Source organism: Mustela putorius, unplaced genomic scaffold (genome assembly GCF_011764305.1).
Source record: "Mustela putorius furo isolate JIRA1106 unplaced genomic scaffold, ASM1176430v1.1 tig00000174_pilon_pilon_pilon, whole genome shotgun sequence".
In the NCBI taxonomy this organism is placed as follows: Eukaryota; Metazoa; Chordata; class Mammalia; order Carnivora; family Mustelidae; genus Mustela; species Mustela putorius.
In genome coordinates this window covers 31,729,952-31,751,121 of record NW_025421304.1, presented here as the reverse complement: position 1 = coordinate 31,751,121, position 21,170 = coordinate 31,729,952, and the positions used below count along the sequence as shown (strand labels likewise).

The 21,170-nt window shown below is 59.3% G+C and overlaps 1 protein-coding gene across 7 annotated transcripts; it reads right to left on the bottom strand.

Moving 5' to 3' along the window:
- Window positions 1-138: 138 nt before the first annotated feature.
- MTSS2 (MTSS I-BAR domain containing 2) lies at window positions 139-21,170 on the bottom strand. Of its 7 annotated transcripts, none has more exons than XM_004754036.3 (15): window positions 21,022-21,169; window positions 16,143-16,204; window positions 15,978-16,051; window positions 15,088-15,172; window positions 14,908-14,999; window positions 14,728-14,802; window positions 14,394-14,402; window positions 13,314-13,471; window positions 12,772-12,879; window positions 11,759-11,856; window positions 10,075-10,297; window positions 4,209-4,283; window positions 3,702-3,878; window positions 3,357-3,522; window positions 139-3,281 (listed from the first exon to the last, which is right to left on the bottom strand). In XM_004754036.3, the coding sequence occupies exons 1-15, from the start codon at window positions 21,088-21,090 to the stop codon at window positions 2,527-2,529; spliced, it is 2,226 nt and encodes a 741-aa protein (XP_004754093.1). In that variant the 5' UTR covers window positions 21,091-21,169; the 3' UTR covers window positions 139-2,526. The 7 variants fall into 7 exon arrangements, with proteins under 7 accessions (XP_004754093.1, XP_012912482.1, XP_012912481.1 ...); XM_013057028.2 differs by having other exon boundaries at window positions 10,075-10,201; window positions 21,022-21,168; XM_013057027.2 differs by lacking the exon at window positions 4,209-4,283 and having other exon boundaries at window positions 21,022-21,170.

Here is a 21,170-nt window from a genome sequence, read left to right as displayed (position 1 = left end):
AAAGCACAGGTCCTGGCACCGGACCCGGCTGCTCCTGCCCCCCTGCATATGGAGCCCGGGTGCCCCTGCCCCAGGCCCGATCTGGGCTGGGGCCGGGCCTGCATGGCTGCTGCAGGGGGCCGGACGGACGCAGGGGTGTTCATTACAGTACAACTTTATTAATACTGGAATCTTCACAGTGCATTTGTTACTTGTAGCAGTGACTATTTAAATCAAGGGTGGGGGGTGGAGGGGACAGGGAGGAGAGGAGAATTTATCCAAAAACGGACAGAAAAGAAACAAAATGGGCCAGATGGGATGGGGGAGGGGTGTGGTGGGAGGGGAAGAAAGGGTGAGTAGGAACCAGGAGCAGAGACCCGGGTGGGGAAATAAATTAAAAAAAAAGGAACAAGTTAACAACAGCACCAGAAAAGTTACTTCAGTCAAAAGACGCTTTTGAAAAGAATATTTCTCTGTACAAAATGGGGAAAAAAAAAAAAAAGAAAGAAAGAAAGAAAGAAAGAAAGAAAAGAAAAGAAACGAACGTAAAGAAGTTCCCCAAACCGAAGTTTGTGATGCGGGCTGGTTGGCGCGGATCCCGAGGGGGTGGGCCTAAGAGGTGGTCACTAGATGGGAGACGGGCGGTCAAGGGGATGGAGGAGTTATGTACAGCCCTGGGGTGGCTTGGGGGGGAGGAGGCCTGAGCCTGGAGGGGTGGCTCTGCCATGCCCACCCCGCTCCTTGGGTCTCCCAAGTCACCCCCTACCCCACTGCTCCTTGCCCTGCTCATATCACACACCCTCAGCCTACCCGGGGAAATGCCAGCACAGCTCTGTGTTTGCCTGCCCACAACACCCCCCCCCCGCCTTCCCTAAGGGGCCATCTGCTCTCCTGTCCTCTTCGGGCCCTCTCTCAAGATGCTCTAACCTGGGCTCTCGGGTTGGCCTGAGCAGTCAGCAAGGCTGTTCTCAGACCTAGCAACTTACAGATACCATCCTCCGTCTGCCCTTGGGTGGCTGGGGGGCGGGGGGCGCTCCAGGCACCCAGGGGCCACCTTGGTGCCCCAGACCTGCCTGGCCACCTTGCTTGGGCCCTGGTTCCCTGCACAAGAACTACCAGTAACTCCAGCCTGGTGCTGAGCCTCAGCCCCAATCCCTGCTCTCCCGACCCCAGAAGGCCCCCTGGCCTGTGGTCCTGCTGCCCTCCAAGCCCGGCCACCCTCACTGCCATCCGGCGGGACAACAGGAAGCCCTCCACTCGCCCTAGACGCACCTGCTTCTACCTGCTTCGAGTTGGCGGGACTCAGCATGTGGAGGGGAGGGAACCCCCCACCCCACACCCACCACCAGCACAGGACTGGACTCCGGGGGGGACCGCACTGGGCTGGCGTCTCCTCTGGCGACAGAGAGTCAAAGCCAAGCTCCCTGGGCTACACCCCAGCCCCATCCAAGCAGATGTGCTGGCCAACCCCCAACACCTGGCCTTCTCCAACCTTATTTTGGCTTTGCTCCAGAAACTGGAGGAAAAAAACAGCTGCCCGCTGGCTTTGAGGAAGCAATTTGGCCCTCCTCCTCCTGCCATGAGCCCACCGGGCCACTGTGAGGACCCCTGTCCCTCAGGCACTCTTGGACACCCTGTACGGTCCACCCTGTCCCCCCCGCCCATAGTCCTGTCTAGTCAGCTCTTTCGCTATTATATTCATAAAATAACCCCCCACACCCTCTACCCAGCTCCAGCCCCTGTGCCCAAAGGTGGCCGAAACCGTGACCAAAGTGCCACCAGAGTTAAATTCTCAACGTGCCCATGTGAGGGCCACACATCCGAAAGCAGCTCCCGGGGGGCCGGCCAGAGGACCCTGTGGCCTGCCCCTCCCCCGCAGCCACACTGCCCCAGCGACAGCACGCTAGGACCTGAAGCCACCTTAGGCGCCACGGCCTTCTCCAAACACGTCCCCAAGACTCAACACAGGGCCCTGGGGCTGCGCGCCTCTTCCCTCCACAGGAGGCTGGGCCTCCCAACCTCAACCTGCTCCCCGCCATCCCGGGTAGCTTTTCAGTCAAAGCTCACACCTCAGCGACTGGGCGCGGGGCCCCTCCGCAGACACCTGCCTGCCTGCCAGAACTCGGGAAGGGGAGAGAAAGGGGAAGGAGGGAGAGGGGCCTGGTCTCCAGGAGAGGCCCCAGGCAGGGCAGGCCCAGAGCAGGGCTCCCCCAGTGGGTGGGGGCGGGGGAGGGGGAGAGGGGGAGGCAGGGCCTGAGGAAGAGGAAGAGGAGGGGCAGAACAGGCAGGAAACATATAAAACAGGCTCCAGATCCAGTTCAAGGCCTGCAGGCTCCGAGCTGGCGGGCTTGGTTAAAGAAGTCACTTCCCATGGAAATGCTGAAATCCAAGATGAGTGTCTTTCCATCACGCGTGACTTAAAAAACAGAAAACCAAAGGCTTGCCTGGCTCTGCTGTCTCCTCGCTGTGCCTTCGCTCTGAGCGGCTGTGGGTCACTGGTCCGGCCACCTGCTTCACACGGGGCCGGAGGGCGGGAGGGCGGCGCCATCACAAGATGCGGGGCGCCGACCTGTCGTTGGTGACGGTCCTGCGGAGCCGCACCCCGCGGCGGATGGCCACCAGCATGTCTTCGGCAGGGGGGTCGCCGGAGGCGGCAGGGGGTGGGCTGGGCGTCTCAGTAGGGGCGGCGGCCGAGGCCAGGGCCGTGGGGAAGGGGAACTGGCCCTCGCCCAGGGCGTGGGCGCCCGCCACCAGCTCGCCGAGCTTCTCCACCAGGCTGTGGCGGTTGGCGGCCAGCTGCTGCTGCTCGTCGTCGTCGTCCGCCGCCAGCCCGGGGTAGCCGGCCGCCTCGGGGGCCGGGCTGGCCCACGCCGTGTTGGGCAGACTCAGCCGCTTTGGGGAGGCCTTGGCCAGGTCCGCGGCCAGGGGCGAGGCGGCCTCGTCGCTGTAGAAGACGCACTCCTCGCTGCCCGCCCGCATGGGCCCCGTGTAGCCGGGGGAGTCGGGCACGGTGGGTGTCTTCACGGGGACGATGGGCGGCCGGATGGGGATGGGGCCGGCGCTGGAGAGCGCGCGGCGCACAGCGGGCTTAGTGGACGGCGTGCGGCGGATGGTGGCTACGCCGGGGGGCGCGCCCGAGGCGCTGGGCAGCCCCGCGGTGGAGGCCGGCCGCTTGGTCTGGATCAGGCGGCGGTAGTTCTGGGCGATGTTGCTGTTGCGGGGGATGGTGGATGACTTGTCGAACTCGGCGGGGCCCTCGCCGTCTGCGTCCCCGTTCACGGAGTAGCAGTCGTAGTCGGAGCCTGGTGACACGGGATGCGGTGGGCCGGGGCTCGGAAGGCCGGCTGATCCGCCCCGGCCCCGGCCCCAGGGCCTACCTTGGGACGGGATGGTGTCCTCGGAGCACGAGGGCGTGGTGGTCTGCGTGCTGTAGCCGCTGGAGTACTGCAGCGAGTCCCGACTGCTCTTCTGGTGCTCCAGACTCAGGCCGCGGGTCAGCACCATGGCCAGGTCACTGGCGGCGGGGGACACCTCCTCGCCGTGCTGGGGGTGGGAAGACTGCAGGCTGAAGCCCGGCTCCCTGCTGCCCCCCTCAGCCCGGATTCCAGGTGGCTCCCGCCAAGAAGCCAGGGCTGGCCCCGACACCAGTTGCTGGGCCTTCAGGTACGGACCTGGGAGTGAAGGTGGGGCCCTGGCTGGGCTGCCGGAGAGCTGGCGCCTACCTTGGCTGCGATGGTGGCAGGGGACATCCGGGGTCGCGGTGCCTCCTCGCCGCTGGGGCCCAGGGCACCCCCGCTGGCCAGGCCTGGTTCTGTGTCTCGGGGGTGCTCCACTCGGTCCTTTCTCCGCTGCAGGCTGGTGCCCGAGGTCTGCTCGTGGGGGCCCGCCTTGGCCCAGTCCTGCAGGGGGTGGCGAATGGGTCAGGGGGCCGTTGGCCCTGTCATCCGCAGTGATGGGTCCCCTCACTATTGCTGAGGTTCAGGGTTTTCAGGCCCATATGCGGGTCAGGCCCACGATCATGGCCAAGGACAGAGCATGGAGGGTACCATGACCCCTCAGTCCCTCCAGGCCCAGGGGTAGGATAGCATGTCCCAGGAGGAAAGATGTGTGTTGGGAGTGGCTGCAGGTGTGCCCAGGCGGCTTTTCCTGTGGGGAGCAGGCACCATGTGCACCCCCCGCTTGTTGACCCTGGACCCTCCCTGCGTCCCACTGAGGTGGGGAGCACTGACCGAGGTGGGGGAGCTGCACTCGCTAACGGACTGGCAGGTTTCCGAGGCCTCCGAGGACGCAGAGCTGGAGGACTTCTGCCATGCAGAGGCGAGCAGGCGGGCGGACGGGGCGGGGAGGCCAGGAGGAGAGGAGAGAACAGACCTGGTCACGGCGCCGGCATGCAGCGGGGTGCTCCGGCTCGGTGCCCCCCCCGCCCCCCCTGCAAGCATCTGTGGCAGATCTCAGCACCCCGAGCGCACACGGCGGGCGCCGGCCGACTCCGCGGCCCAGCCCAAGAGCCAGAGGCAGTGAGAGTTCACAACAGGACTCGCTGCCCAAGGCCTGGATGTGGCGGGCCAGGGAAAGAGAGACACGAGGGAGGGCCGAGGAGTCGATGGCGTCCCTGTTGTGTCAAAAGAACACGCCTGCGGGAAGGAAGGAGTCCGGAGCTCCATCCTGCATGCGCAGAGCGGAGCTGCCTGTCCGCTGTCCACGCACAGATGTGACGCAGGCAACTGCATTTACAGGTCTGGAGTTGAGGGAGAAGACAAGGGTAGCAGCCACCAATCCACAGCCATGAGACAGAGTAAGGTCACCCCGGCAGCAGGGGCCGTTAGAAGGTTCGGGGCCCCAGGCAGGCCCATAGTCAGTGACTGGGAAGAGGAGGGTCCAGCCAAGGGGAGGAGCAAAGAGCTGCCAGAGAAGTGGGAAGAAAACCAGCAGCAGATGATGTTACAGAACTCAGAAGGAGCTGCCCCGCGGAAGAGGGACAGGCAGCGGTGCTAACGCTGCCAGGGGTCTATCAGATGAGGGCACAGAGGCCTCCCTGGAGACTTCAAGAACTAGGTCACAGAATGGTGGCGGCTGGGAGTCCACTTTTGAGTGGACCATGTGTGCAGGGGAGACTCCTGCTCTGGGCCGGTGCAGGGATCAGGTGGCCTGGGAAGCCCCCGACTCACAAGAAGACACAAGAATGAAAAGCAGCAGCCAGGGCAGACGTAGGACCATGAGGGCTCCCTGAGGCACATGCTGAGAGCAATACAGTGACTGGGAGACTGGGAAGGGGCCAAGGTGAGGGGTAAGCCCTGCGATGGCCTGAATTAAGGGTCCAGCAAGAGGCGTGCAAAGGCTCCATTACTGGTACTGCACCTGCCCTGTCAAAGTCTTCAAATTCTCCTTAATTTAGACCCCCAGGTTTTTTACAGTTTCTGGTGAACCAAGATCACCAAAATAAAAGGAAATAAAGCACCACAGGTGAGGCTTTGATGAAACAAGAAGCAAATGTGGATTTACCCATAGAATTGTGAAAGCAAACAAAAACCAACAGAAAAAGCATTAGGAACACTCCGTGGAAAAAGTCAATGTTAATTCATGAACAAATACTTAAACTGGGCATAGAAAAAAAACTTCCTAATCTGATAATAAAGAGTGTCTAGACAAATACCAATATATTTCCCTTGGAGTGGGGGGGGTGGGTGAAGAAAGAAGGAAGCCCACGATCACCACTTCTGCTCAGTACTGGGAATCCTAGCAGGGCAGTGAGGCAAGAAGTAGCAGAAAGCAAAGGGATTGGCAAGGAAGAAAAAAGCAGTCATTACTCATCAAAAACATGATGGTTGTAAATGCAGAATTCTCACGAGTCTACAGTTACTAGAAATGATAAGCGACTTCAATAAAATTATTCAATATAAGATTAATATGCCAAAGAAAAAACCCAAAGTTTTAGATATCAGCAGCCAACAAACAAGAAAAACCTTAAGGAGCTAATATAATTTAAAATACTATCAACAGGGGCGCCTGGGTGGCTCAGTCGGTTGAACATCTGACTTGATTTCAGCTCCGGTCACAATCTCAGGGTCATGGGGTCCGGCCTCACATCAGGCTCTGCGCTCAGCGTGGAGTCTGCTTGTCCCTCTCCTTCTGCTCCCCTTCCCACTCGCTTACTCAAATAAGTAAATAATAAGTAATCTTTAAAATGAATAAATAAAATATCATCAATAAATATCAAATATCCCGAAAAAAATAAAAAAAATCCAGTGATAGATGTGGAACACCTTTATGTGCAAACTACAAAGCATCACTGAGAGAAGCAAAGGCCAAAATAAATGGAGAGACGTGAGCAATCCCCAGTCAAAACCCCAGGAGCTGCTGTTACTGTTGTTTTGATGGGAAATGACCAGCTGACATTAAGGGATACAAGGAATTGCGAAGGGCTAAAATTAGACAAGGGTATACTTAAGAATAACAAAGCCGGAAGATTTCTGTTAGCACGTATCAAAGTTTTGTATAAAGTGACAATAATTAAGACGGTATGGTCTTGGTATGAGAACATAAATCAACCAACACACAGAATACAGACTCCCAAAATGGCTACAGGTACATAGATCACACCTGATTTATGGCAAAGAAGACACTGTAGTGCTGTGGGGGTAAGACACGGCCTCTTCAGTAACTTGCCAATTAGATATCTGTGTGGAAATATGACCCCCATCTCCTATTACACACGTGCGTGCACACATGTACAATCAATTCCTGATGAGGAGCAGATCTGGGTAAAAGACAAAGACTTTTCTAGGGAAATATCTTTGTGACTTTGGAGTGCACAAACGTGGCTCAGAACGCAAAAAGCACAATGTAGGGGCACCTGGGTGGCTCAGTGGGTTAGGGCCTCTCCTTTCGGCTCAGGTCATGATCCCAGGGTCCTGGGATCGAGCCCCGCATCGGGCTCTCTGCTCAGCGGGGAGCCTCCTTCCTCCTCTCTCTCTCTGCCTACTTGTGATCCCTGTCAAATAAATAAATAAAATCTTAAGAAAAAAAAAAAACCCACCTAGTAGAAAAACGGGCAAAAACATGAACAGGTCCTTCAGAAAAGAGGACAGCCAAGTGGCCTGAGAAGGCGCTCAACCTTATTCCTCATCAGTGACCTGCACATTAAAAACACAGGGCACTACCAGAAGTTCCCCCCAGAATGGCTAAAATGAAAAAGATGTAAAAACACCAAGGGTTGGTGAGGACAAGGAGCAGTCACCCCCCACTGTTACAGGAGTCTGGCTAAAATGAAAAAGATGAAAAACACCAAGGGTTGGTGAGGACGAGGAGCAGCCACCCCCCACTGTTACAGGAGTCTTGCCAGAAATGTGGGACCTCAGTCTAATTATGGGAAGACACCAGACACACCCAAACCGACAGATGTTCCATGAAACAGTTGACCGGTATCAAAAGTATCAAAGTCAGGAAAGAAGGACTGAAAAACCACCACAGATTTGAGGAGCCACAAGAGATCCGACAACTAACTGTGACTCAGGGTCCTGGGCTGGATCCTGCCCTCCTGGACCAGAGAAACGGGCAACATTTGAGAAAAGACCTTAGGTTCATCAATAGTATTGTAGCTACATGAGGGGTTAACATCAGGGGAGGCTTGGGAGGGGTAGGTGAGAAGTCTGTACTCTTTTGACCACTTTCCTACAAATCTGAAGTTATTTCAAAATACCAAGTTGGAAAAAAGCCTCAATGGAGAGGTTAAGTTCCTGTGACATGGAGAAAAAGGAAACTGGAAGACAGTCTTGAATAAATGATCCAGAACATCATCTAGAGAAGGGAGGAGAACGAAAGTGTGAGAATTAAGAGGATACAGAGCAGAATAAATGAGAAGGTTTCACAACACACGGAATTGGAATCTCAGAGGGAGCCAATAGCAAGAATGAAAGTAGGAATACATAAATAATGGCTGAAAACTTCCAGAACATATGAAAGACAAGAATAGAAAGAGGGAGGTATACAAACATATCAAATGAGGTTACGTAAAAACGAAACTGCAACTAGACACAAACTAAAGGGCAAAGATCTTCAAAGTGACCAGGGAGCAAAGTAAGCTCACTCACAAAGGAACAACAATCTGACGGACAGTAGACCTCTCAACTGACAGAAGCCAAAACACACATTGGAAAAATACCCAAGTGTGGAGAGAGAATAGCTACTACCTCAGAATCGTGTCCCTGGCAAAACTTTCAAGAAAGACGACAAAATGACACATGTTTACAGAAAAACAAAACCCAAGAATTTACTACTATAGATCTATGATCTATTCTAAAAGAACTTCTAAAGGGGGGAGCCTGGGTGGCTCAGTGGGTTAAAGCCTCTGCCTTCTGCTCAGGTCATGATCCCAGGGTCCTGGGATCGAGCCCCACATCAGGCTCTCTACTCAGCAGGGATCCTGCTTCTACCTCTCTCTGCCTGCCTCTCTGCCTACTTGTGATCTCTGTCAAATAAATAAATAAAATCTTAAAAAAAAAAAAAAAAGAACTTCTAAAGGAAGTGCGATACTTCAGAAAGAAGATTTGAGGTGCAAGAAGAAATAATGAAGAAATGTGTAAACACATGGAGAAATCTAGACAAATATTGTCTGTGTGAAATGATAGTGAAGTTCAGGAGAAAATGTCATTTGTGAGTGTTATAAAAAAAATAGAGAGTAACATGTAATAGCTTATAAGTTGGGAAGAAGTGGGTGACCACCTTAAAATAATGATTAAGATCCTTGAATTATTCAGGAAGTGAGACCCTTTGTAAGGGTGTATGGTAAAATTTCAAGGTATCCTGTAAAAGAAAAGAAACACAGTATAACTTACAATCTAGCAAGGGGAACAAATGGGAAAAAAAAAAACAAATGGCAAGGGAAGAGACAAAAGAGGCAAAGAAAAAGCAGAATGAATAAAAAGAAAAAAGACAGGAATCCAAATATGTCAGTATCACAATAAATATAAATGGACTAAAAATACCGACAAAAAGATAGAGATTGTCAACCTGTATAAAAGAAAACCTAAGCATCTGCTGTTTTAGGAGCCTCAACTGAAACATAAAGATACAGTGAGTTTAAAAGCCAAGAGAAGGGGAAAATAATATATAACTTGAACAGAATACAGTTGAGATAGCTGTAGTAACATCCAACAAAAGAGACTTTAAGATGAAAGGCATTATAAGGAACAAAGGATCAACTACATCATGTTAGAAGATTCAAGTCACCACGAAAAGTTGACATTTTAAACGTGTATGCACTTAATAAAAGAGTCTCAAAATGTATACAGCAAACATGCATAGAACTATATGGGAGAAATTAACAAATCTAAAATTTTTCAGTTAGACATAAGTGAAGCAGACAGAAGTGAATGGAAAATGGGTAGAGATGGTCAGGGCAGACAACTCTTTCGAGAAATTCTGCTATGAAGGATACTAGGTAGTTGGAGGATAACATGGGGGGAAGGGAGAGCTTTTAAGATGCATGATGCTAGAGCTTGTTTGTGTTACTGATGGGAATGAGCCAGCACAGGGAGAGAGACTGAAAGTGTAATGGGGATATCCTTGAGCAAAAAACCCAAAACTTAAAATACTGAGCCCAAATGGAGGCACTGGCCTAGATGGGGAGGAATAGCAGACTGGATCCAAATGCAGTCACTCCTGACACCCTGATGATAGCCCTCTGGGCAGGCGGCCTGACGTTCTTTTGTCTTCTACTGTGGTCCCTCTGTTTGCCCATCTCACTGAGGCTGCAGGATCTAAGCCTGCTTCTGGGGAGATCTGCGGGGCTCCAGGGGATGACTTCTAGGGCCAGCCACCCCATCACAGTAAGCCTATGCAGGGGGAGGGTCACAAGGGTTCAGAGCTGCTAAGCAGCCCCCTAGGGGCTCCCATGGCTGGAAGAAGGCAGGGGGTAGGGAATCAGGAAATGGTGAGGAAGTGGGGCCACAACAGCCCCCGGCTGATGCCTCTGTGGCCCATGCAGGTGGCTCTAACCTTCTCCACCTCTCCGTAGCCAGGCTAGTCCCCAGTGAGGGGATCCTGGGGACCTCCAGGCCTGTTTCAACAGCTGCAGGCCCTGCAGACACTCCTCACCTGGCTGGTGATGTCGGAAGGCATGGGTGAGGGGGGCTTGGAGTAGGTGGCGTCCTGGGAGACGAAGCCAGAGTCGTGGGACGAGACGCTGGAGAGGCGGGCGGCCGCGGTGGCTGGCTGGGCCAGGCTGCGGTAGCGACAGGTGGAACTGGGTGAGTATGTTTGGGCACCCCCAGGCCACGGGGCTCCGCCACCCTTGGCACCGCTACTGCTGCTGGGGGTACTGGGGGAGTCAGGGAGGGGGACAGCGGCCAGACAGGGAGACACAAGGGTGCGTGTGGAGGAGAGGGTGACAGACGAGGGTGGAGGAAAGAGGTGAGGGGCAAAGGAAGGAAAAGACAGTGTCAGACTACAAGTCGTGAGACCGGGGTGCCACAGAAGAGTTGGGTTGTGGGACGGTGGGGGGTAGGGGTGGGCAGGGGACCACACCCAAGAGCTGGCCCAGCACCTGCCCCCGGAGAACCCCAGGGTTCCAGGGCATCCCTAGGGCCAAGCCGTCACTCTGCTTCCTACTTTGCCATTAACAACCGAGTCACAAAGCATCAAACCCTGGCCCATTTGGGCTAGAACCCAACACAAGTTGGTTTCTGGATTGCCTCCTCAAAGTCTGATTTTTGCCATGAAATCCTAACTGGGTATCTAGGCTGTGGTGACTGTCTGTGTGAGTCCTGGACCCACCACTGGTCTTCATCCCCTCCACCCCCTTGACTGTGTCCAGCTCTCCGTAGCTCACACCCTCTGTGCAACCACTTCACACTTGGCCGATGAGGGCGGCCTTCTTTCTGAACGAGATGCTGAAGTTACTCAGCCCCCACCCTGGGTCAAAGGTGTCCTCTGACATCAACCCTTCCTGCCGTGATAGACACCTACCTGAGGTCCAACAGACCTGAGCCCCCTCTCTCCCCAGGAGCTACTGATGGCCATGTCCTTGCCCAGGTGCCCAGAGGTGGTTCTGGGGAAGGGGAGCCTGGGACAGGGGGCCTGTCCTACCACTAACTCACTCTGTGCTCACTGCCCTCCCCACTAAGGAACCTTGAATCTTAAATGTCTCCTCCAAATGCTGTCCTAGTGCCAGCCCTGGAGGTGTCCCTGATCCTGAGCCTGCACCATGATCGAATGAGACTCGGGGCCAGCATGCGCTGGGGTTCGGGCAAGAGGCAGTGGCCAGGAACCAGAGCTCAGGAACAAGCCAGGTTGGAGTGTCCCTTCCTGTGGGGCCTCAGCACACCTTCCCAGAAGCATCTGTGCCCCTCCCCGATTTTAGATTCTTACTATCCCCCCACACCTGCCAACAGTTGCGCAATGCCACAACCCAGGCCTCAGTTTCCCCTTCGGTGAGATGGAGATACCACCATACCTGATACGGTGGTGTTAGGATTCAGTGAAGAAAACGCATAAAGCACTTAGCATGGCCCCTGGCACACCGTGACTGCTCTGTAAACGAAGCTGCTCTGGCCCCCGCCACCCCGCTTCCTGCTACCACACGCGTGCGTGGGCAGCAGCCTCGACACACAGGTGCGTCTGTCCTCCGTGCTTGCACACAAATTCCTCTGTGATGCACTTGTGTGAATTCTGGGGCCCGGAAGCAGCTCTTGATGCAGCTTTGCCGGGAGCTCCCCCATCCTCTCCTTGGGGGCCCCCGCCTCCCAGCCTTGCCCCCCGACCCCGTCCACCCTGCACTGACCTGCACATGCTGGACTTCCGTGAGCCAGAGCCGCCGGGCGACGAAGGGGGCGTCTGGTAGGACCAGCTATAGTCCGAGCCCTTCAGGTCTTTGATCACCTGGACAGGGACAGGGGCGGGGTCACTGGAGGCAGCCTTCCTCTGCAAAGACCCTTACTGTGTTCTGGGGGCCTCCACAGAGGTCTGGTAGGGCCAGTGGTCCCCCACTCTCTTCCCTATTGAGAGCCAAGCCTTGGCAAGAGACCCTCCAGGGGAGTCTGAAAGCAGGGCTGCCGGAGGAGGGGGAAGAGGAACATCAAGGGAGACTCTGCCCCCCCCCCTCCCCGGCTTCTCAGGGATGCTGCCCCCTACTAGGGGGTAGCCACTGGGGAACCAGGTGTCCCTGGGGACTCACTGTCCTGGCAGAGCAGCCCAGAGAGTGACCATGAGGGACACCATGGGGCTCAAACCTTGGCTCTGCTGTGGCCTCAGGCAAGTTCCTGGAACCTCAGCGGCCCTGTGAGCAGCCCGTGGTTCCTGTCTTGCAGGGCCACTGGTGGGGGCCTTCAATGGGATGGTGTAGAAAGTGCCTGGTACAGTGCCAGGCACACGGTAGGTGCCGGGTGAGAGCAACATCACGGGCCTGTCCAGGAGGACCGCCCCTTGTGCAGTGGGACACGACGGTAAGCCGAGCGGGTGGTAAGTGTGGGCAGGTATGTCTGTGTGCCTGGGACCAGGGGAGGGGACAGGTTCTGGCTATAGATGACAGGAAAGTGTCACCAAATCTGGCTTGTTCAGGGAGAGCCTAGGGGCAGACATGGGGCCCAGTGCCATGGGACTGCCCCACTTCTGCTCTCAGACGGAGGCTCCCACTGGGTCCTGGGCACAGCATCCCTCCCTGGGGCAGGTGCTCCTGGATGTCCCACAGTGTGTGTTAGGACGTGTCTGGTCCTCTGTCCTCTTTTTTCCTTTACCGTCCCCAACCAAGGGCGGGCCAGCCCCACCCCTGTCCCCAGCCCCCAGGCCTGGCCGCACCTGCTCGCTGGCGGGGGGCAGCTTGTGGGGTTCGGCCGTCAGCACCACCAGGTCGTCGATGATGCCCTGCAGGTGCGTGATCTCTCCCAGCATGGTCAGCTCGCCGTTCTGGGGAAGCCGCGGGTCAGACCCACCGGCCCTGCCCATGCCCCCCACCCTGGAGGGACGGGCCTCCCCTGGCTTCTCCCCTCTCACCCAGCGCTGCTCAGGCCTGACGGAGGCTGGACCCGGACACCCTGGGGCCACTGTGACCATAGGTCCAGCCTGAATTAGCGCATCACGAGCTACAAGACCCGCCTTTGGGCGGTGAGCACGCGGCTCCGACGACGCGCGGCAGGGATGACCGAGCCGCAGCCTTTCTCAGAGGTCGCGGGATCAACCCTGAGCCCGGTCCCACCTCCTGGGGCCACGGAGTCACCCAGAAGGACTCCCAGCAGCGGCTCCCGAATCCTGACTCTTGGGATTTCCTCAGGTTCTTGGAGACCCTTCAACTAGCCCAGCGGCGGGGATGCGGAGGACAGCGCCCATTCCGAGGGACGCACCACCACAGGCTGCAGGAACGCGATGAAGGTGCAAAAGCGCCCGCGCTCCTCGATCAGGGCCCGGCGCACCGCCTGCTTCTCCGTCTCCTCCAGCAGCAGGTACATGTCGTTGACGTCCTGCAGGGCGCTGTCCAGCTGAGGCTGCAGGTCTCCTTTCCCTGGAGGGGTGGGGAGGAGAGGCCGCGCTGGGGACGCCGCCCGGCTCGCCGCGTGTGTGGCTCAGGCCCCGTGGTACGTCCCTGGAGGTGGGGCTGGGCACTGCCACAGGGGTCCCGGGGACTGGGGAGGGCAGCCAGGACTCCAGGGCTTGTGCCGGGGCTGGTCCCAGAGCAGGCAGAGAGGACAGACAGACACACACACACAGGAAAGACACCAAAGCTGCAAAGCCACCGGGGACCTGGAGTGGGCTCCGCCGGGAACCACCCGGGAGCAGGTGTGCCCAGGGGAGTCCAGCAGAGGCCTCCACAGCTGAGACTTCCAGCCCTGGGGGTACCCTCACTGCCTGTGGGCCAGTACCCCCTCACCTCACCGGGCACAGGAAGAGGACAAAGTAGAGCCAGAGGGCTCAGCTGTAGGTCAGGCTACTGAGGGGTGTGGGGGCCAGGAGAACTAGGGGCTGGGCGCCTGGGGAGGGGAAGGGGCTTTTCTCAGTGTGGGCTCCCACTCAGCTCAGGGAGTGGTGCCCAAGGACAGCAACAGCGACACAAAGCGGTAGCAGCAAGAGAGAGAGAGAGAGGCAAGAGGATGATGGAGAGATGGTGAGACAGGAAGGGAGAAGGCAACAGGTAATGGGGTAGGCCTGGTGGGGGGGGGTAGCCAGGGCCTGCGCCCCCCACCCTGCCCACTCCAACCCCTCTTGGCCTGGCAGACTGACCCAGCAGTGGCCGGGGACTCATCCCTGGCCAGGGGCCCCTGGAGCCCCAGGGGGACTGTGCCCCGGGCCCCTCCCTCGCTGGACCGACCGCCTTCCTCGCTCCTCCTTGGCCTGGAGAGGCTCCTTCCAATGGCCCTGAGCTGGGGGAGACAGACAAATGGGACAAGGACGGGAGGAGCAGCTGGAGGGACGGACATTTGACTTACCAAGTAGCTCTACAGGAAGGATGTGGGAGGAGGAGAGGAGAGACAGAGAAAGAAAGAATGTGTGAAAGACAGCCGGATGGAAAGAGCCACTCCTGGGGCAGGGGTGTGGGTGCCTGGGCCTGTGGGGCCTCCTGCTGCCTCCCTGGGAGGGGAGGGCCTGGGCCAGGTCTGGGGTGCGGGGAGGCTCCCTCTGTCCCACCCAGCAGGTTGGAGGGTCTTGTCCAGGACAGGGTCCCTCCAGCCAGGATGGCTCCCTGGGGCACCCCATAGGGTGTGGGGGGTATGGAGTGGGGCGCCGGGGGGCGACGCGTCCATGGGCCGCTGTGGGCTCTACCTTTGCGCGCTTTCTTCTGCAGCTTCAGCGTGTCTGAAGACTTTTTCTTGATCTCATGCCGGGCTCGCTTGTACTCTGCACACGGGGTGAGAGAGGAGTGCGGTGATGCGGCGGGCGAGGGGGCGGTGTGTGTGTGTGCACAACGGGGGCAGGAAGCCCTGGCCCCAGCCCAGGACCTACCTTTTGCGTGGTCCTTGTCCAGCTGGTTGGCTGACTTTTTCCAGTCCTCGATGCGCTCCTGCAGCGGGTTGATGAGGCTCTCCAGCAGCGCGCTGTGGGAGGCGCGGGAGGGTCAGGGCCACCAGTGGGTTCTCCCTGCGCCCCCCCCCGCCCGTCCGCCCGCCCGTGGCGCCCACTCACTTGGTGAACTGCCGCAGCTTGGTCTCGATGCTGCGGTGGCGCATGCACATGCGCGTGAGCGCCGACCCAATGTCCCGGGTGGCCCCTGGTGAGGCAAGCGCGCAGCTTGGGAAGGGGCCCCGCGGGGGCATCTGCAGTCCCAGCCTCGGCCACGAGGGGGCGCGCCGGCCCGCGAAGACCGAGCTCGCAGCCGGTGCCCCGACCCCAGCATTGCGCGATCCCGCGCTGGGATCCCGGGATCCATTGAGGGGGGCATTTGGTCGGTTCTCAAGTATTTGCCGAGACTCTCCGTGCGGGACCAAGGCCCTGCCCATCCCGGCCGTGCCCGCCTGCTGCAGCTGGGGGTGGCCGGGTAGTCTGGTGGTCAGGCCGGCACGAGAGACTATCGGAAGGGCCTGCCCAAATCCCCTCCAGTCCTGGCGGGAACCCCCTCCGGATGCCCGGAGGCAGGCGTGAGAGCAAGCGCCCGCTACCTTGGTTCTCAGGGGACCCGGGTCCTTGCTACTTGAACTAGAAGGCAGAGGAGACGGCAAGGCTGCCCCTGCGTGCTCTCAGACGGACAGATAGGGGGGGTGAGAAGCAGCCATGGTCAGATGCAGTGTACAGAAGGCTGAACCACTGTGGCAGAGGATCGAGCTGATCGAGGAACCTCCACTGATGGAGGAACCTCCGCTGTAACATCCCTATCACCGTTCGCCCACCCCTGCTCGCATGCCATTAGTGATAAGAGGCTCACTCTCTCCACGACCAGCCTATTCTATTAGGGAGCAGAATTCAGGGTCCCAACTCTAGGCCCAGTGTCCTCTCCCTAGCTCACATTTCGCTCAGCCTTTCCAGCCTCCAAGCCCAACCTGGGGCATACCCAACCTCCAGCCACGCCCCCTCCCCACCTCGGGTGTTGGTGGCCATGTCTGCCACTTTCTGGAAGGCATCCAAGAAGGCCACAGCAGCCAGCACAGTGGTCCTGGGGAGATGGACAGTGGGACAGTGTGTGGGTGAGGTGTCCTCTCCTCTGCCCGCCCCCTCCCCAGTGGGGGCACCCTCAGGAGCCTCACCTCAGCTGGGAATGCAGCTTCGTGGCCTTGGAGTTGAAGTCCTCCCAGATGGGGTAGGAGCTCTGCGGAGGAGACGGAGAGGTGGTGAGACTGAGGAGGCTTGCAAGGCTCCACCTGGGCTGGGCTCCCTACCTGCCTCCGTCAGGATTCGGGGCAGTTGCTGAGACAGTGGCCCTGCCCCCATGGAGACGGAGGCTCCTGGGCCTTCCGGGGTAACAGAGGACCCAGGACAGAGCCCTGGGGCATAAGGAAGGCCTGGCCTGGGGACGGCTTGCCTTTGCTCATTCCTCCCTGCCCGGAAGTCCGGCCTACGGTCTACAGTGGCTGCCATTTCGGCCTCCACCCTCCATCAGGGGAGACGGGAACCATAAACAGCAGGTTCTGTCTCCTCGGGGCTCCCCTGGGTTCTGGCAGGGACTCTGGGCTGAACTGCATCAGGGGAACCATGTCCCTGTGGACACAGGCGGGCTAGTCCACACAGCAAGGGAGGGGCAGAGGGCCGGTGTGCGCCAGCCGGGCTCAGGGATGCCGGTCTCAAACTGGGATCTCTGGGGATCCCCCCATCCCGGGCCCCGGAAGCTGCTACTGGCCCAGACACCCATCCATCCCAGGCCGGCAGCAGTGGCTCCCAGGCCCGGGGATGCTGTGACTGCTCCAGGGCCCAGCCAGCCTGCCCAGGACAGCCAGTCCCCAGGCTGAATGGGGCCTTGTGCGGCCAACAGAGCCACCTTTCTCCACCCCCAGTTCCCCTCCCCTCCTGGGGACACAGTGTGGCCTTTATCCCAGTCTGGCCCAAAGCTCTGAATTGGGAGGGGGTTTCCCAGTGGGGAGGCTGGGCTCTTGGCGACCAAGTTGTCCAGTCTGATCAAGGGGTTTTTCTGGTTAACGTGCCCTCCCATGGTGGCTGGGTCCCGGAGAAACCTCGGCCCTGGCCTGAGGGCCCCGTGGTAGCCTGGATGCTTGAAGGGGAGCCCAAGGCCAGCAAAGCCCCGGCCCCAGAGGGCATCTCCCTTCCAAGTAGGCTGGGGCGCTCGGTGCTGGGGAAACAGGGAAGGCAGAGACCCCAGGCCTCAAGGCTTCAGAAGGAGGCTCTGCCAGATTGGAAGCCAAGGGTAGGTTCGAGATGGCCTCTCCAGCTGAGGACAGCCTGCAGGGGTGGACAGGAGACAGGACAGCTTCTGACAGCCTTAGCAACTCCCTCTCCTCCCCGCCCAGCCGGTGCCCAGAGAAAGCAAATATTTGAGAAGTTCACACAGGCTGGCGCAGGCCAGGGGAGGCTGTGGGTGGGCTGTCTCCATATGCGTGCAGTTCAGGGTCAAGGAGCCTGGTAGGTTGTCCCTGGCAATCCCAAGGAGCTGACCCTCACCTTGGCACCCCCAAGAGTCTTCTGAAAGGTGGAGCGCTCACATCGCCTCAACATCCCAGCCCCAAAGCCTTGCTAAGACCCCTAGGGAGAGGGGCCAATGCTGAGGAGAGAGGGGTCCAGGGGCAGGTGTCCTGACCCCCAGGACATCTTCTGAGCCCCTCAGCAGACTCTGGGCGGGCTTGGAACACAAGGGACAGACCAGTCATCTTCCCGGCCTCCAGCCAGCCAGGCTCACTTCTTCCTAGACTTTCACCCCGTCAGCTTTCCCAGTGGGGAGGGGACAAGATGTGGTGAGGGGGAGGCCCGAGGGGCCCTCAGCAGAGGGACAGGCGCACCTTGGTCTCTAAGGACTGGGGCTCTGCCCCACTGGTAATTCATAAAGGACCCCAGAGATGTAGAGGTGGTGGTGGTGGGGCGGCTGGAGCAGCCAGGGTCCCAAGGATGGGTCTTCAGGGTTCATCTGGGCCCACGCCCTCACCCTGGCCATGCCCGGGTCGTCAGGCTCTGAGACTCTGGGTTCCCACTCGCGGCGGTGACTGCTGCCGGCCGAGCGCTCACCGCAGCCGGAGCGCGTCGGGTCCTCAGCACAGCCCCGCGAGCTAAACACGACCGTCACCCGCATTCTGCACGGCAGGAAACTAAGGCTCAGAGGGATTAACTGACGGGCTCAAGCCCTGCGGATGGCAGGGGTAAGCTCTGATCCCATGTCTGACCGGTCACTACACTCACTTCCAGGGTATAGAGCGGTGAGCATCTGGGAGCTTCGAGGGGAGGAGGGGACAGGAACTGCAGGGTCAGGAGAAACACCCGCTCTGTCCCCAGTGCCATCCACCCGCTCAGGTGGATGGCTCGCGACTGACGTGGAGGTGGCCGGGACTCCTGGCCCTTGGAGACTCGGTCTCTGACCTGGGGTTGGGGGGTGTTGGTAGTCCTGGCTGTGACCCTAGAGAGAGGGCTTTCTGGGACGAGGGCTGGACCAGGGCTCTACTCTGGGCCTCAGTTTCCTCACCTGTCAAATTGGACTGGGAACTGCACCTACATCTCTGGGTCCGAGCGGAGACTCCAGGAGGCGCTGTAGAAGCACTCAGCACCTTGCCTAGTACAGGGCTCAGTCAATGCTGGCTGAAAACAGGGGACACAGGATCCCCCCCATCTGCGGAGGCCCCTCCCACAGGGCAGGGCCTATGGGAGGACAGGCAAAGATTATGGGCCCACTTTCTGGATGGGTCAGTGCCAAGTGGAGGCCCCCCTTGCTCAGTTGAAGGCACTTTGCCCTGTCCTGCCATCTTGGGCAAGCCTCTGCCCCTCTCTGAACATCAGCGGGCGGCCTGGCAACCAGTGGGCACCTGAGCTAAGTGAGTCACAGAGGCAGGGAAAGCTCCTGAGCACCCCACCCCAACCCTGACCCAGAGGCCTCCTCCCAGCCCTCCAGCCTCCAGGTGCAGCTCGGGGCGGCTTCCCTCCACCTCTGCTGCCGACCCCAGGACGGAGCCGGGGCTTCCAGGGGAGCAGCTATGGGGCTGCGGACAGGCCTCATGGGGCAAGCTCGGTCTCCCCAGCTCAGCCCCCTTCCTCTATGCAAGCCCCCGCTGCTTCTGGGGCTCAGACCAGTGAGGGAAACAGCCAGAAGCTGCCTCCCCAAAACCAGGTGATCAACCTCCAGGTGGCCCAGTCCCCTGCTCGGTCCCTGGCCCGAACACATGCATATGTCCTAGGTACTTGGCATCACCCCAGGTGAAACTGCCACATGTCAGAAAACCCGGCCTGAATCTCTTGCTGTATCTCCCTTTTCCTTCTGTCTGATCTCAAAGGTCCTTGCAAATTGCCCGGGGAGAGACAGTTGTGTCCCTCTTTTCAAGAGAGAAGCTGCTGCTCTCTGCAGTGTCAGCGGCGAGGCTGTCAGCGGGAGGAGGGGGCGGGAAGGTCCCATTCTCTGCCAGCCCTGGAAGTAGCGGGGGTGGGGGGGGCAGGTGGTCTGAGCTGTCTGGTCCTAGGAAGGGATCCCAGGGCCAGGGCTGCGATGTCCCCAGGACAGCAGGGCCTGCTGAGGACAGAGAGGGGACAGGACTTCGAGGGCTGGTAGGAAGGCCCAGAGGTAGAGTTGCAAGGGATGGAGGTCTCAGGGGAGCACGCTCTGTGGGGTGGGGGGACATCTGTATGCTGCTCACCCTGTAGTTCTCAGTGGTGATGGCCTCAGGCCTCTTCCAGGGGCAGGGATCCAGCAGCTGCCCCTAGGGCTGTTCCCTGGGTAGCACTGGGAGCCTCCGGAAGGGCCTGCCTGGGCACTGTGGGGCTAGCTGCACTAGGCACTGTGTGGTGTCTCCTCCTGGGCCTGTCATGTCACCGTGGGATTCTGTGTTGTATACTTGGGAGTGTGTGACAGGGTGGGGGCTCTCTGGAGTTCATGTGCAGAGCCCGGTTCTTTCCCTTGCCCCACAGTCCTGCCTCAGAGGAGAAAGACAGGAGCGTTGTTCCCGGCTCCCATCCTGTCACTGGGGCTGCAACTCCTTGCTGCCTAGTCAGCCTGGGGCAGCCCTGCCAAACCCTGGCCTCTCTGGGGAGAGGATCTCCCTCGCTCCCCAGATCAACAGAGAGGACTGAGGTCAGGGACAGAGTCGGACAGTCTCCTTAATGACCTTGAGCCAGTCCCAGGCCTCAGTTTCCCCACCTAGTGAGCCAGTGGTGGGCCAAGAGTTGGTGACCTACTCCTGTCCGGCCAGTCGTGGGGGGGTGCGGGGTTGGGGGTTGGTGAAGGCCTGGGGTGGTAGTAGGCTCTCCCTTGGGGATCCTCCAGAAACCCAAACCCTCTCCCTTCCTCCTTCCAAGGTGAGGACAGAGGCCTTGGGATGCAGGGACAGTCAGCCTGGAGACCTTGGAGTCCTGCAGCTTCCTAGCGCCTGTTTCAGGGGACCTGGGCAGGGGTGTGTTGGGGTGGGGGCGTGCAAGAGTCGCAGGGTCGAGCACAGAGGCCGAGGCCGGCGGTGAAGGAGTTAACGGTTCTCTGCCTTATTATTTTCCCCTGCTTTGGCGGTGACAGCATTGTCTGGGCTCCAGGGCCGTCGGGGGGCGGGGTGGTGGTGGTGGTGGTGCGGCCGCGGAGGGTGCAGGGTAGCGGTAGGGGGCGGAGGCCGGCGAGACCCGGGACCCATCACATTAGGACCGTGGAGTCGAAACCCGAGCCAAACCTCATTGATGATTTGGGGGCTGGGGGCACAGGGAGCCCGCGTGTGAGCAGCCTCCGGTGGGGACCCCGCGGGGGCGCTACGGCCCGGCGACCCCGGACAGAGACCCCGGGGCGCCGCCTGGACACCCCGACACACGAACACCAGCACCCCTCAGACGGGGACCCCGAGACCCAGGCACACAGCCGACGCAGGCCGGACGCGTTCAGACAAGGACACACACAGCGCGGCGCGCGCACACAGCGGGGCCCGAATGCCCGCCGCCACTCGTCCCCAGAGGGACCCGCACCCGCGCGCCCGCCGGGCACCCGGCCCCGCCGCACCCCATTACCTTCATGTCGTTGACGATGGCCTGGAAGAGCCCGCCCAGGGCGCCGCACTCCTTCTCCGCCGTCTCCATGCTCCGGCCGGGGGGCGGCGGCGGCGGCGGCGGCGGCGGCGGCGGCAGCGGGCGCGGGCAGGGGCGCGGGGCGCCAGCAG